Consider the following 13,792-nt stretch of genomic DNA (forward strand, 5'->3'; position numbering starts at 1 on the left):
TGCAGAGGTGAGGGGATAAGGGAGGTTTTTCTTTGGCTCCATGATCCATGTTTTAGTGGAAAAAGAAAAGGAAATCCATGAGTTCCTGTTTCACTTAAATTTTTTTTTTTTTGAGGTAGGATAATTTTGTAGCAAGATTTTTTAACTAAAAATTCAAGGAAATTGGGACAATTTGCCCTAAAAAAATTGAATCATTTGGCTTATATTTCAACACTAAGAATAATGTCCGCGCTAAGCAGGAGATTACGCAGGAGGCGTGAGGCTGATTAACAATCTGTTTCGTGTGGATTAAGGCCCCGTTTGTTTCGCGAAAAATGAAACAATTAAAAAACATTTGTCTAAAAATGATAGCTTGTATTGCTTGAAGTAATTAGTCAATAGAAAATATTACCATTATCGATAATAATTTATGTGTAAAAATTTTCGTGGGCAATGATTTAAGATGGCTTAAGATCTAGTGCTGCAATCCGAGCGAAAGGAACCATACACTTGTGGATAGAATGAGTAGATATAGCTCAAATTAAATATTTCTTAACGTGTGTGAGATCCTTATAGTAAACCTCATTAGAGTTAGCTCATTCTTCTCCAACTTTTTACTTATCAGAAAAGGCAAGTCCTAAAACTTGTCAAATTTTATGTATTTAAAGTTCTAAAATTTTCATTTCGTGCATTAAAGTCCCAAACCTCGCAACGTCACTACACTTAGAGTCCTTCCTATCGTCATCCAACATGCTCAATTAGAAGAAAAGTATAAATTATAAGACTCAATTGTACTTTCTTGACAAATTTTAAAACTTCCGGTGCATTTATCCCTTGATAAATAATTCTATGGTTTTCGTAAAATTGGTTTCTATGGAAGAAGTCTTCTGCATCATCTTTGGTTGATGTGTGTACCATGTGCAACTCTTTATATATGATCAGCAACTCCAAAATGTCAACCATGTCAAGGCAGATTGTCCTTAATATTCGTCCAATCTCTACTGAACAAGCGAATTGAAAGAGGGAATATCTAGTCATAGTTTGGTTCTCATGAACCAAAAATGAACAGGGTTATAAACAAGAGTGCAAAACAATGGTTAACTCACTTGGATGTCCAAAAGGGCGTTTCGCTCGAATATACAAGAGCAAACCAATAGAGCGAATAGTAGACGCCGGATTTTTGAGATGTTCGAACCAAATAATCTAACAAGTCAATAGTCTAGCCAAGCTTGATCGATAATAAATCGGCACGATGCATTTGAAAAGTTATCTGACTTGTGAGATTGTGTTTCAAAAACAGAAATGCTTTTAAATAATATACTTTGAGCCAAAACCCTTTCTTCAAATGACTAAAGCATTCTCAGATCCTTTAGCGTAGTAAGCATTCCTCCAAGTCCTCCACCATAGCCATTGAGCCTTAAAACACTGTCACTTTAAGATTGACTGAGCTCATTTCATTTTCTAACAGAGTCATCAGTTTCTTTTCCCGGCATATAGTGAAAAAAAGGAGGTTGAGGTGAACTGATATCAATGGTGCATGCATTCTCCAAACAGAACTCGTGCGATCCACAACAGAAAGCAGAGTAATAAAAAACTCCAATGAACTAAAGATTATCCACCGGCGATTATCTGACATGCCGATGAGCAAATAAATGTCGAACTTTCAAACAATTCTTCACCGTCTTATGAATCCCTCGGTCTCTCAAGCGCATGCTCCTCTTTTCAAAATAAGTTATCACAATTCCTCATATGAGTGAGGAAACTTTGATACAGCACTTAGAGAAGAGAGTGTCCACTGCATTCACCATTTGCTTCCATCTCCGTCGAGAGATTGGCAAAAGTCATTCGGCTGAACAATGTTCACTTCCTCAAACTCATTGTCATCTGCCCACGAAACGATGAGTCACCAAAGTGATGACGTAAAAAAATCATTGTCCGAAATGCATCCACGGTTAAGAAGGGAGCAAAACTCGACTGAAGCAGCCAATAATTACAGAATAACAAAGTAATTCTGGAGGTTAAACTAAAATAAGCCAGGCTTCCAGCGAAATATCAACCAGTTATACTTATACAACTACCAAGTCATGCTATGCTCGATAAAACTCGCATCCTAAGTAGAAGTGCTCATGACAACAAATCAGTAAGAAGCCTGCAGACACCTCATTTGGAAGTCCATTGATTACCATTCATTGACACAACAAGATTGTCACAAGTTTTCAATTGGGCTCCAGAAGGGCTTTATCATATAAGCACTCAAATGAAACAACATCAAATGGAACACAAATTACTAAGACAATGACATCATGAATTCAAATTAAAGGAAGGAATGAAACAAACGTGGTCAGAAAATATTTGTAATTAGATAGAGCTGAATAGTCTGAAGATGGTGACAAACCAGTGTAAGCAGCATAACCCGTGCTAAACAGATAGATAAATTAAAACGATAAAAAAAAGAGGAAAATAAAAGATTAGCCTTAATCGGTGTTGTTTTTTCCAGATAATCCTAAAGAACAGGCCCAGTGGTGACAAGATCTTGGCAGTCATGCAGTCCGCAAAACCGCTGAGAACTATGTCAAGATTTGAATTCTGGTTGAACTTCAATAAGTTAAAAAAAGGTTTGCTAGAAATTTGCAGATTTAACATGCAGAGGGGATAAAAAAATTCAAGAAGGGTCCATGACATTTACTTATACTGTTATACTCTAAGCAAATTAGGACAGAATTAAACTGCATAGGCTCAAATGCCGACTTAAGCAAACTGAGACTTAACATTCAGCATTAATGACACGTCATTTCTTATGAAGCAGAGAGATTGACTCTCCAGTTTAAAGAGATTGACTCTCCAGTTTAACTGCTTTTAAAGCCTTAAATATACGGCTCACAGCATTTTTCCATGCTTTGCATTTGTGTCCTTTTGTTAGAGACATGTTGCATAAATTCACAAACAAGATTATAAATCAAATGATATTGGTGCAACACCAACCATCAGAAAGGAAAAATCAACCAGTGTGATTACTCGTTTCCCTTCTTTATAAACCGTACAGCACCCTCCTCAATAAATGCTGATCTAAAAGGAGCTAAAAGAAATTACAGACTACAATATCGCATAGTAAAACTTAGGGTTGACTTCGCCTCATCCCCAAAAGCTTTAAGTACGTCTCACATTACCTCCGTGCTGATTTTATGTCTGGTGAGACTATACTTGTTTAACACTCACTGAAAGAAAGAATGAACTTGGATGCAAAAACTTAACTAAATCTCCAAGCCAAAAATAAAAAAGGAGCTGCTGCGCTGCAAAAATCATAAACTGCAAAATAGCAGGGTAGAGAACATACAAGTTGATATAGTAAGAGAAAATCAAGAACAAGAAACAACCTTTCCTCAAGGTCAGTGCAACCACAGCATCGTTTTCAACCTGAATAGACATCATCGAATAAGTGAGATGCCTGAAGAAAGAAACATTTCACCAGTACTGCTAGCTATGAAAAACTTGGACTATCTAAGCATAAAATCAACTCATATGATGCAATGACGAGTGAAACAACTGACACGAAGAATTAGTACCTTTTGATCTGCTAGTGACTTTGAATCCTCCAGCACTTCCCCAGTCCCTACCAAGATCAGACATTGATCATTAGCAGGTTGGTCTATGAGGTTTTGCAGTTTCTCCTTGATATTAAGGATTGTCTCAGTTGGTTCACACTGGATAAAGTAAGTCGTCTTACTCCGCTTAACACGAATGTACATACTCTGCATGATGGACTACAGTGTAAGCAGAGCAGAACCAAAGTAAAAGGCAGTTAAGGTATCAAAAGTTGCAATCTAAACAGCAAAATACGTGGCAGTGGAATATAAGTATAGAGCAATTGCAATTTACTATGATTTTTGAGGAAAAAGTCTCCAAATGCCTTTTATTAGACAGTAGTCTGTGTATGGTAAATTTTGCGCATAAAATTGACAGATCTAAAACCATTAAAAAAAATTTACTTCCAAAGTCAGTTGGACTGATCTCATGTACGGGATAACCCTCTTTTCTCATCAATAAGGTGAAAAGCAGGAAAGGCTAATATTCTTACTCCATTGCACAAGATCCAATAATTCAAGATTTTGCTTCGAAGTTTCCTTTTACAACCTTTCAGGTCCTCCTTCGGTAACCAGGATCCTCATCACAGAACACACTTCGCCCCTGGCGCATCGAGAGGCTACCAATGAATGTGTTTATACCACCTCATATGTGAGCTTCTCTCATTTCCATTTCGGTCACACTCACATAAAGTTGCCCTCAAATATGCTAATTTCTGATCTCTGTCTTTTTTCCAGTGCCCAAACATCAAGCAGGCATTCTCATTTTTGCAAAACTCATTTTGCATATATACTGTTGCTCACCGTGCGACATGACAGGCCATTAAGCTTCGTTGCCAGTAGAGTTCTTACAACTTTTCTCCTTAAATTTATGTTCCATTTCACCGTAAAATGTAATATGCTTTTCCACTTCATTCATATTGCTTGTATCACATGGAAAACCAATATCAGTTTCTCCATTATTGCTCACTTCTTCAAATTCCACTAATATGTTTTTCCACTTTATCCAAATTGCTCGCCTCTTAAGAAAAGCCAATATCAGTTTCTCCAATTATTGCTCACTTTTTCAAACTTCCCTATCTCCAATCCTTATCACTACATCGCTGAACTTTTCTACCGAACTTACAATTCACCTACTTTGTCTTTTGAGCAACTCAAATAAAAACCCTCAAATTGAAAAGCTTCTCTCTGTGGTTGATGTTCCTAGCACAATATTGATACTTTGAAACATGTTCCCCGGCTCAACTTTTATGAGTTTCTCTCTATTTCCCTCAAGACATCAACACTCCAGCAATTGTTCTTTCACAAGAACAGATTTCGTATGTTTTTGGAAGAACAAAGTTTTGTAAAACTCAACAAAAAATCCTGATATACTACTCCGATAGATAACTGCCAAATTCCAGCCATTTTGCATTGACTCTGTTCTTTCCAGGAATGCTTTTTACCTCCCTCAAGAGACTATAGAAGATAATTTGACAGACAACTGCCAAAGTCCAGCCGATTTGCATTGACTCTGTTGTCCTATGCATAATAAGAGACAGTTTTTCCTTTCAAGGATCTAATTTGACACGAGCTTACTCTGTTGTCCTATGCATAATAAGAGACAGTTTTTCCTTTCAAGGATCTAATTTGACACGATAAGCTCTTGACATAATGAAATAACAAACTTAATCGTTTGTCGAAAAGAATGCAGCACAACAACAAGAATCAATTCACTTGGGAATACCCATCTGGCCCAAACAGTTTTATGGACAGAACTCCGCAACTTCAACCAAATTCAGATTCATCCACAAATGCAATTCACAATGAACTCCATATTCTCAGCTTTTGAGCCGCCAAACTCTGTCCTAACAAAAACAGCAGATCCAGCGAAAATAAATAGCGAGGAACGAAGTAAACAAACTTTAAAACAAGAAGAACTAACCATGGCTCCTGAGGGTTTTTAAGCTATTAAGGCAACCGAGGAGGCTGGAGGACATGTTCAACTATTAATGAACCAAGCACAATATTATAGGAATTCGTAATATTCTAAAAAATGTAAGTTAAAGCAATGCTGCTGAACTTCAATTTTCGTTATTATTATTAAAAAAAGAACTGAAATTACAGGATCCACGTCACATGCTAGAAGACACCAACCCCATTCAGTGCGCATGAACCCAGGCCCAGAAACAACTCAAACATCACAGGCACAAAACCAGAAACTCTGCAATCAAACAATTCACACGAATTCCCGACTAGGAGACATCAGAACTGGAGGCGTACCATTTTTGCACCGCCCCACAAAAGCAATCGGGCGATCACTTTCCACGAACGCAACGTACTCTAGCCTCCGAACTTCTGCACAATCACACGAGAACCCAGATGCCCAAAGCGAACATCTCTGCATCAACGAATTCACCGTATTGAATTCCACTCGTTTTTTCTTTTCTCTTCCTGGCGAAAGAAACCAAGAACGACGAAAGATCCCGAAGAACAGAAAAAGAAGCGAAATTCGAAGCCCTCGAAGCGATCTAGCAAATGGGTAACGCGTGCATTACCTAGAAGGACTTCATATCATTGAGTGCTGCGGAAGTACGAGACACTGGGTTGCCCACTGAACGAGGAATTAGGAGCAGACCGGTCGGTCGTCCCGCTTGTGTATATATGGACACGCCATTGCCGTGGACAGCTTGAAGGATCTTGGGATTTCTCGATGTCGCAGGGGAAAAGCCAGCCGATGGGCTTTGGACGAGGGAGAAAGGCCCAAGGCCCAATCGGTGGCCCAAATTTTTAAGCCCAAAATGTAGGGGCCACGTGGCAGAAGCTGAAGATTAGCGGATGTTTTTCTCCTCTTTATTTATTATTATTTTTGGTCCATAGTACATGGCGGTTCGACTTCAACATGGTGTATGCGGGTCAACCCGTTTCGGTCCGGATCGAGTGGTCAGGTTGAGTTTCCGACCGGTGATGTTTGCTCGGCGAGCCGAGCCGGTACAAATGGTCAGGCTCTCGAACTCAGCTAGCAGATTATTATAGATTAAACTTGGATAATTCGAAACAAATAAATAATAACATATGCAATAACGTACGGTACCATAACTTTTCCGGAGAATCGGCATTTTAAGATTTTGGCGGGAAAGATGAGTAACATTTTTACTTTAAAAGAAAGACAAAATAAATAGGCCCGAATGCTTTTCCTTAAAACTTCACCCAAAACTTTCATTACGGTCCGTGTGTTTCGTTAAGCTCATCAAATCGAAATCGCGGTAAAAAGAATGAACATTGAAATATCACACTTTTGTAAAATTGAAAACGAATAAATATCGATATTAAACCCAATAACTAATTGTTTAGATTAATTTTTTTTTTAATTTGTTGCGACTCATTCTATCATTGCCCTCGGCGGAAATTTTTGTTTTCCAATTCTTACCGAGTCTGATTATTTCCTCAATAAGTTTCTTTAAATTTAAAAAAAAAAAAAAGTATGTTTGCTAATTTATTTTATCAACATAGCGCAGTTGACAATTTGGCTCGTTGACCGCCACGTTCCTCACGCCGAACTTTCTTCGGATCCACCCAGGGTCGGGTCGGCGGGTGGGCCCCGCTCCGCACGCGGGGGGCGACCCCATCAGTAGCCGTTGGAAGCGCTTGTAATAATAACTGCTTTTTAAAGTCGGAAAAAAAAGATATGACCCACACAAAAAAAAAACGAAAAAGCCGGAAAAAAGAAAAAGAAAAAAACACAAGAGTGGAGGAGGAGGAATCAAAATGATGGATAGGACGCTCCTCGCGGCGACAGAGAGGCACGTGTGGGGGCCACGCGTGCCCCGTGCCGCGATTTTACTTATTTTTAGGGGAAAATGATCCCAGTGTGATCCTTGAATTTTCAATTCGTTCAATGTGATTATCGGGCTTCTGGTACATATTCAGTTTAGTCTTTGATTGTCCCTGAACTTGGATTAATGGAATGTCAATATTTAACATTTTCGTATGGTTCAAGGTCTGAGTTGAATATATATCAAAAGTTTAAGGACCGTATCGAAAAAATTGAAAGTTCAGGGGCCACATTGCACATTGAGCTAAAGTTCATGGATCACGTTGAACAAATCAAAAATTCGATGAACATATTGTATATTGAATCGAATTTTAGGGATCATTTGTATCATTATCCCCTTATTTTTTATCGGATTAACTCGCGAGGCCCATCCGAAAAGAGGGAAAGAGCAAAGGGGGGCGGCGGCGGCGGCGGCCAACTGTAATTAAAATTTTGGTTGTTGTTAATCATGGGATTTAGGGACGCTAATTACGACAATGCCAGCGCTGATGGAAAACTCAGATAAAAAGGATAAATGTTCCAAAATTAGACCAAGAAAGAGGGTTTATTCCTTTCGGATTTTATCGCCCATTGGAATCTTGAATTTGCTCTTATCAAGCCAGGTTTATTTCACCTGGAAATGAACAAATTAGCTTCTTCTTCTTTTTTTTCCATAAATTACGAAATTCCCAATGCGTTCATTTTCGACAAAATGAAAAAAACACCGATCGAAAATGGAAAAATCTTCGGTTCCTCAAAAGAATTTCCGGACGGTCGTCATCGCTCGGTTAAGACCGCCAGTCAAAGCGCCGACCAATTCCCCCGAGCAAGGGCGCTAGCATTAATAACCCGAATCGGATTGCGAGTTGATAACAATCGACACGATGGAAATGAAATCTTCGAGTCTCTCGGCGGTTCTTTATAAGCAAGGTATTAACTAATAGTAATGAATTCGATCGTTATTTAGGTGGGATACCAACTTAATAAAAAAATCAAGTTGTTTCTTTTACCGGAATCTTCAAACAATAATTAAATAAAATCCATTTTTTTCGGACGGTGGTGATTGGGCGAGGTATTAACTAACTATAATGAATCTGAGTATTATCCATATACGATGACAAGTTCATAAAAAACCGAACTTTTTTATTTTTTTTACCATAATCATCGAACAATAAGTAACAAAATTCATTTTTCGGATGGCGATTGAGCGAGGGTATTAACTAATCATAACGAATCCAATTATCACCCAGATTGGCTAGCAAGTTAATTAGAAAAAAATTATTATTATTTTAACCACAAAATCCATTTTTCATGCTCTTTCTTTTTTTTTAAAATTTTTTGGGTCTTTTTTTTCTTTGTTATTATTATTCCCCCATATCTCAGCGCCAATACCGTTTCTTGAAAAGGAAAGTGAGTTGGTTTCCTGAGGAGTGCCAGAGTCGTGAGCCCCTCCCTCCTCCCTCCATTGACAAAACCTGCTTTGCAATCAAAGCAAAGGCCCTGTACTTTTCTCCATCTCCATCTCTATCTCCTTCTTCTCCATCTTCTCCATCTTCTTCTTCTTGTTCTTGTTCTTGGTCTTCTTTGTTCTTGTTCTTGACAAAAAGCAACCACTTTGGGGGCTCTGCTTTAATGCGTGCAAGACTGAATCTTCCAACGTCCGAATCCATCCCTTTTCGCCGTCTCTTCTTGTCAACCTTTTAGCCCGCCATCTTTCCCCCATCTGCAGGCTCTCTGCCTTTTCTTTCTTGGGTGCCCTTCGCCTCTTTTTGTTCCTGTACGAGGCCTAACGGGCGGTTCTTGGCCGCGTTTCTTGGATTCCTCGGGTTCTCGGAGGAGATGAGCGTCGTGGGTGTTGCGTCTTCGTCTGCGTTCCTTTGAAAGAAAGGCGGTGTTTGCGCGGAAAGCCGGTGCTTGGGGAGGGAGCTCTCCGCGAAAGGAAGACGGTATGAAATATGGTCCACCCTCGTCATTGAATTTTCTCAGTTTCGGGACTTTGCTGCGGTTGGTTGTCTTGTTTTTCACGTGATTTTCTTTGAAAATTGGTCTGCAAATTTCGGGTTCCGTCCGTCTGTAGTTCTGCGTAGATAGACATAGTTGAAAGTCTTTTTACAGGCTGAGGGATTGGTCACTGAGCCTGTGACACTGGTTTCTTGTTAGTTCGAGTAAGAAAATCTCTTCTTTTCTATCGAATTCAGAGGCGGGTTGGCTCGATTCCAGGCTGAAAACGCATTAAACATGGCCGAGATTGGCTCTTGTTCCGAAACGGATGGTTCTGCTCTCAGAGAAGCACTCTTTGCTCAGCAGCAACTCCTGCAGAAGCTCTACAATGAATTGGATGAAGAGAGGGAAGCATCCGCTACTGCGGCTAGTGAAGCCTTATCGATGATACTGCGCTTGCAGGGCGAAAAGGCGGCCGTCAAGATGGAGGCCGATCAGTACAAGAGAATGGCCGAGGAGAAGATGTGTCATGCGGACCTGTCCCTGGAGGTGTTTGAGGATGTTATTTACCAGAAAGAGATGGAGATCGCTTCGCTTGAGTTCCAAGTCCAAACTTATCGGTATAAGCTTTTGGGCATGGGTTACGCTGATTTCGGACCCAGTGAAAGTAGATTTCTGGATAATCTGTTTATGCAAAGAGGAGATGTCTCCAATGGTGGGAAGGGGTTGAATGGCGGTGTGAGGAGACTGAGCTCTTTGCCTCCAGGTTGCTTGAAGGATCCTATGCCAAAGAAAGGCGTCATCAAAAGACAAAAGCCTGTTTTCCCTAATCTAGATGTGGTTTCGAGAATAGTCGATGAGAATCCAGATCTGGAAGGTACAGGCGAGAGCTTGAATTTCGAGAGAAAATCGGAATATTCGTTGAATGAGGATTTCAGTCCAATTTGGGAGCAGATCAGAAGATTAGGGGATCGTGTGAATGAAATGTCGGAATGTAGGGACATTGGTCAAGATAATGATGACTACTCTATCGGCGTGTCTAGGTCCTGTGCCATTGTTTCTCGTGTGAGTGCACCGCCATGCTATACAAAGAGTGAATGGGACAATGCGAAGTCTGATCAAATGAACCATTGTGAAAATCTCTACACGGCGGAAGTGGTTGAGAACTCTGCTTGTTCGACAAGTATTCAAGATATTTTTGAAGTACCGCAGAGTGATGAGAGCTGTAAAAGTCATGATGTTCAGGTAAAAGAATGGAGTGAGCAGGAATCTGAAGGCGAAAATAGGCTCGGGAAGCCGGATTTAGTCACTGACCAAACTGACTGGATAATGAAAATGCTGCCTTCGTTGAACCATGACAAGATGCCATCTAACTCTACACTGAGAGGGAAGATGAGTGCTGACTGTGATGGGTTCCAGGAAGCCCACAAAGCCAGGGTACCCAAACATCGGTCTGAGTTTCAACAGCTGAGTGAAAGAATCGAACGGCTCGAGACAGAGAGGAATGCTAGAAGCCGAGAAATCGTCCATGAAAATGAAGAGGAAATGAACTTACTGAAGGAGATACGAGAACAACTGAATTCAATACAGCGTGAGATGAGGCGTGAGAACAAAAGGAAAGACACTCAACTTTACGACTTGCCCCTTCTCAGCCTAAAGGAAGTACGGGCCTCTCTTACTTTTCTTTATCTATGCATGTTTCCATTTGTAAACCTGCATCCAAAGTTGGTTTTAGCCTTGCTTTAGCTTTGATTTAATAGTAGCTTTCAGACAGATCTTCTGCTCATCATGACTCAGAATCATAAACTATATGTTTCTTTTGGCAGGCTATGTTGCACTTCTGGCTCTAATCAAGCAAGAAATTATGGCAATAGCTCCTCAAATTTGGTTTTGGAATGTGCTTTTGACGGACTATCGTCTTGCCTCTCTTCCCAGGTTGGTATGAAGGAAAGATTAGTCTCTTGACTTTTATTCCGATTGATGATGTACAGAATCGAAATATTCACTTTGGAATCTGTTAATCGACACATGGGAGACAGATGATTCGCTTTTGTGAGGATAATGTGCTTTTCATGCTCCTGTTTGTGCGTTGTGAATGACGGAAATGCTCCGTGTCTTCACAATTGAGATGAGAGTGTATATTGGTTTTCATGTGGGTCTTTGATGTAGTTGCAATGTTTGAGCTCGAAATCATTGTCGAGGAGCCTTTTGATTGCCCATTGCGCTTTAAATTCGTGCCCTTTTTCTCTTTATCTTCTTCGTCTGCAAGCTAAATGCTCATCCAGGATATTATTAGGATTAGGATGTGAAACAGCCTCATGTCAATGCCCAACTGTGAAGTTCTATCTGATTCTCCAGCCAGTTCTATGACATCTGTCAAAAGGAACTGATTGATGATTCATAGAAGCAGCAGACCACTGAGGCTTTAGATCATTCAAGTGACATTGAAGGTATATCTGTCCAATTAAAATGAGAGTTCTGCAGACAAGGGGGATTAAAATCATTAAGCTACCCAAGCAAGTGTAGAAAAAAACGTATGTTCATCTAGTATAAGTAGTTCATTGTTTATTAACTCGAAATTGCTGTTGCGACACTCTTATAATAGCATGTTACAGGATGATGTTTTATGTTGAGGGATTCATAGACCGATCAACATCGCGTAACTAAGTTTTACGTAGGCCAAATAGAAGACAGATTATAATCGGGTGCATGATGCAACACTTACCTGTACATACATCCGTCAGACTTTAAACTATACAGGAAACTCCGAGGACAGCGTTGGTGAGCTAGGATTCTTCATTGGGTCTTATTTGACTTGAAAAGAATATGTATATTGCCTAAGAATGTCAATATTTATATGGCGGAACGGTGCTCAACCGGGCTTGCTCGGGTCTGGTGAGTCCTGAGCCTTTTGTTTCTCTGTCGAAACTTGAATAATACAATTGAATGTAAAAGCCAGTGGGCTTCAAGATCAAGATAAATGCAGATAACAGTTCCTCTGCTTCAAAAGAACTTCTGAAGGATACCGGAAAGCATGTGGACTTTTGGCAGTTCTCAGATATAAGCCCTCTCAGTGTTCTTTCCAACATACTTCAGTGTCCAGGTCACGGCAGTTTCGCCATTTATTCATCTTAGCTTTTGCCAAATTTTGCAATGCAAGCTGCTTTAAAAATCCATCCATCGCAACCGTGAACGGATATGGTTCGACATGAATAATTGATGATGTGCGATCCGAGCCTGGTCCTTGCGGGTCGAGTGTCTTCGGGTCGGACAGTTCTGCGCACCACGAAGAGAGGAGGTCCTTCCAGGCTTCCCTTTAGGAGGATTATCCCATGCTTAAGTCAGATAAGATAGAGAATTAGAAATTTTGTACAATTTTCCTACTACTTTACTGTCATCTCCTTCCGAACGTATCGTAGAAGTAAGATTCAAGATCAAGCAAAGTTAAGGAAAACGAGTAAAGTCACGGTAGAATTTCAAACTTACCGTTAGCCTGTAGAAAATGAAGTCACCTATAACCAGCCTTCGATACGACGGCCGGTCGAGGCAACCACCGCTGCGATCTGCGACCAACTAGCTCTGACTCCTGAAACCATGTGGCCACATTGATGCGGACATCAATCTAGTTTCGGGCTGGATGCACCTTCACGAGCCGCCGCGGCACGAACTCGTCCAAGTTTGTGCATTCGTAACCTGCCACCAACCAGAGCATACTTGGCCGCGAACCACACTTGTTACAACAGTAGTTCCGCCGGTCAGCCTGTTGAATGCTGGCTACCACAACCCCAACCACCGCCCCGTGTCACAGACAAAAGTTCGGCACGTGATCACCACATTCCTTAGAACCGTTAGATTATTAAAGGGCATTCGATCTCTATCATCGCATTTGTTTAACAAGGATTGATGCCCTCAATCGTTGAATAGATTCAATCTCCATCGTGGGATCATGGGATCAATGTGATAAGGATCAATATCCTCCATCGTTAAATTAAGTGAATCTCTACCGTCGGATCGATTAGATGATGATTGGCATCATCTACCATTAAATCACATAGAAATCAATGGTTGTAATTAGATGGACTCTTGTATAAATAGAGGAGCTATTCCTCTCGTTTGTACCAAATATTTTCATTTGATTAATAGAACATTTCGAAGGCTTCTCACTCTAAACAATTCCCTTCAGCTGTGCCCTCAAGTATGATTAGGGGTGTCAACGGGTTGGGTCGGGTTTTCATGATACCCGACCCGATCCGAAACAATGAATATATGTGCTTGGCCCGATCCGAAACAAGACCCAAATATGATATAGCCGCACAATCGGGTCGGGGTCGGGTCGGGTCGGTTCGGGTCGGGTCATGTTTGAGCGGGTACTTTTGACACCCCTAGTTTTGGTTACTTGTCAAACTGAACACACAAAAGCAAGACCCTTTTAAGTATTCAGAATGCTTTTGAATAGAAATTCTGTGTTAATTGTAGTTTAGACTGAAATCGACAGAGG

At 40.4% G+C, this 13,792-nt stretch overlaps 2 protein-coding genes across 7 annotated transcripts; one reads left to right on the top strand and one right to left on the bottom strand.

The window, feature by feature from the left end:
* Window positions 1-1,563: 1,563 nt before the first annotated feature.
* LOC115679529 (polyubiquitin) lies at window positions 1,564-6,236 on the bottom strand. 5 transcript variants are annotated; one of them, XM_030603134.2, is made up of 5 exons: window positions 6,098-6,236; window positions 5,823-5,940; window positions 3,543-3,728; window positions 3,354-3,393; window positions 1,564-1,863 (listed from the first exon to the last, which is right to left on the bottom strand). In XM_030603134.2, the coding sequence occupies exons 2-5, from the start codon at window positions 5,823-5,825 to the stop codon at window positions 1,781-1,783; spliced, it is 312 nt and encodes a 103-aa protein (XP_030458994.1). In that variant the 5' UTR covers window positions 5,826-5,940; window positions 6,098-6,236; the 3' UTR covers window positions 1,564-1,780. The 5 variants fall into 5 exon arrangements, with proteins under 5 accessions (XP_030458994.1, XP_056166936.1, XP_056166935.1 ...); XM_056310961.1 differs by having other exon boundaries at window positions 3,543-3,740; XM_056310960.1 differs by lacking the exon at window positions 6,098-6,236 and having other exon boundaries at window positions 3,543-3,740; window positions 5,823-6,083.
* A 2,836-nt stretch (window positions 6,237-9,072) lies between these two features.
* On the top strand, window positions 9,073-11,544 carry LOC115679549 (uncharacterized). 2 transcript variants are annotated; one of them, XM_030603167.2, is made up of 3 exons: window positions 9,073-9,299; window positions 9,552-10,956; window positions 11,121-11,544. In XM_030603167.2, exons 2-3 carry the CDS (start codon window positions 9,592-9,594, stop codon window positions 11,142-11,144), a joined length of 1,389 nt encoding a protein of 462 aa, XP_030459027.1. In that variant the 5' UTR covers window positions 9,073-9,299; window positions 9,552-9,591; the 3' UTR covers window positions 11,145-11,544. The 2 variants fall into 2 exon arrangements, with proteins under 2 accessions (XP_030459027.1, XP_056166502.1); XM_056310527.1 differs by having other exon boundaries at window positions 9,574-10,956.
* Window positions 11,545-13,792: the final 2,248 nt, after the last annotated feature.

Source organism: Syzygium oleosum, unplaced genomic scaffold (assembly GCF_021117445.2).
Source record: "Syzygium oleosum isolate NSW1041296 unplaced genomic scaffold, Sole_v2.1 Sole_v2.04, whole genome shotgun sequence".
In the NCBI taxonomy this organism is placed as follows: Eukaryota; Viridiplantae; Streptophyta; class Magnoliopsida; order Myrtales; family Myrtaceae; genus Syzygium; species Syzygium oleosum.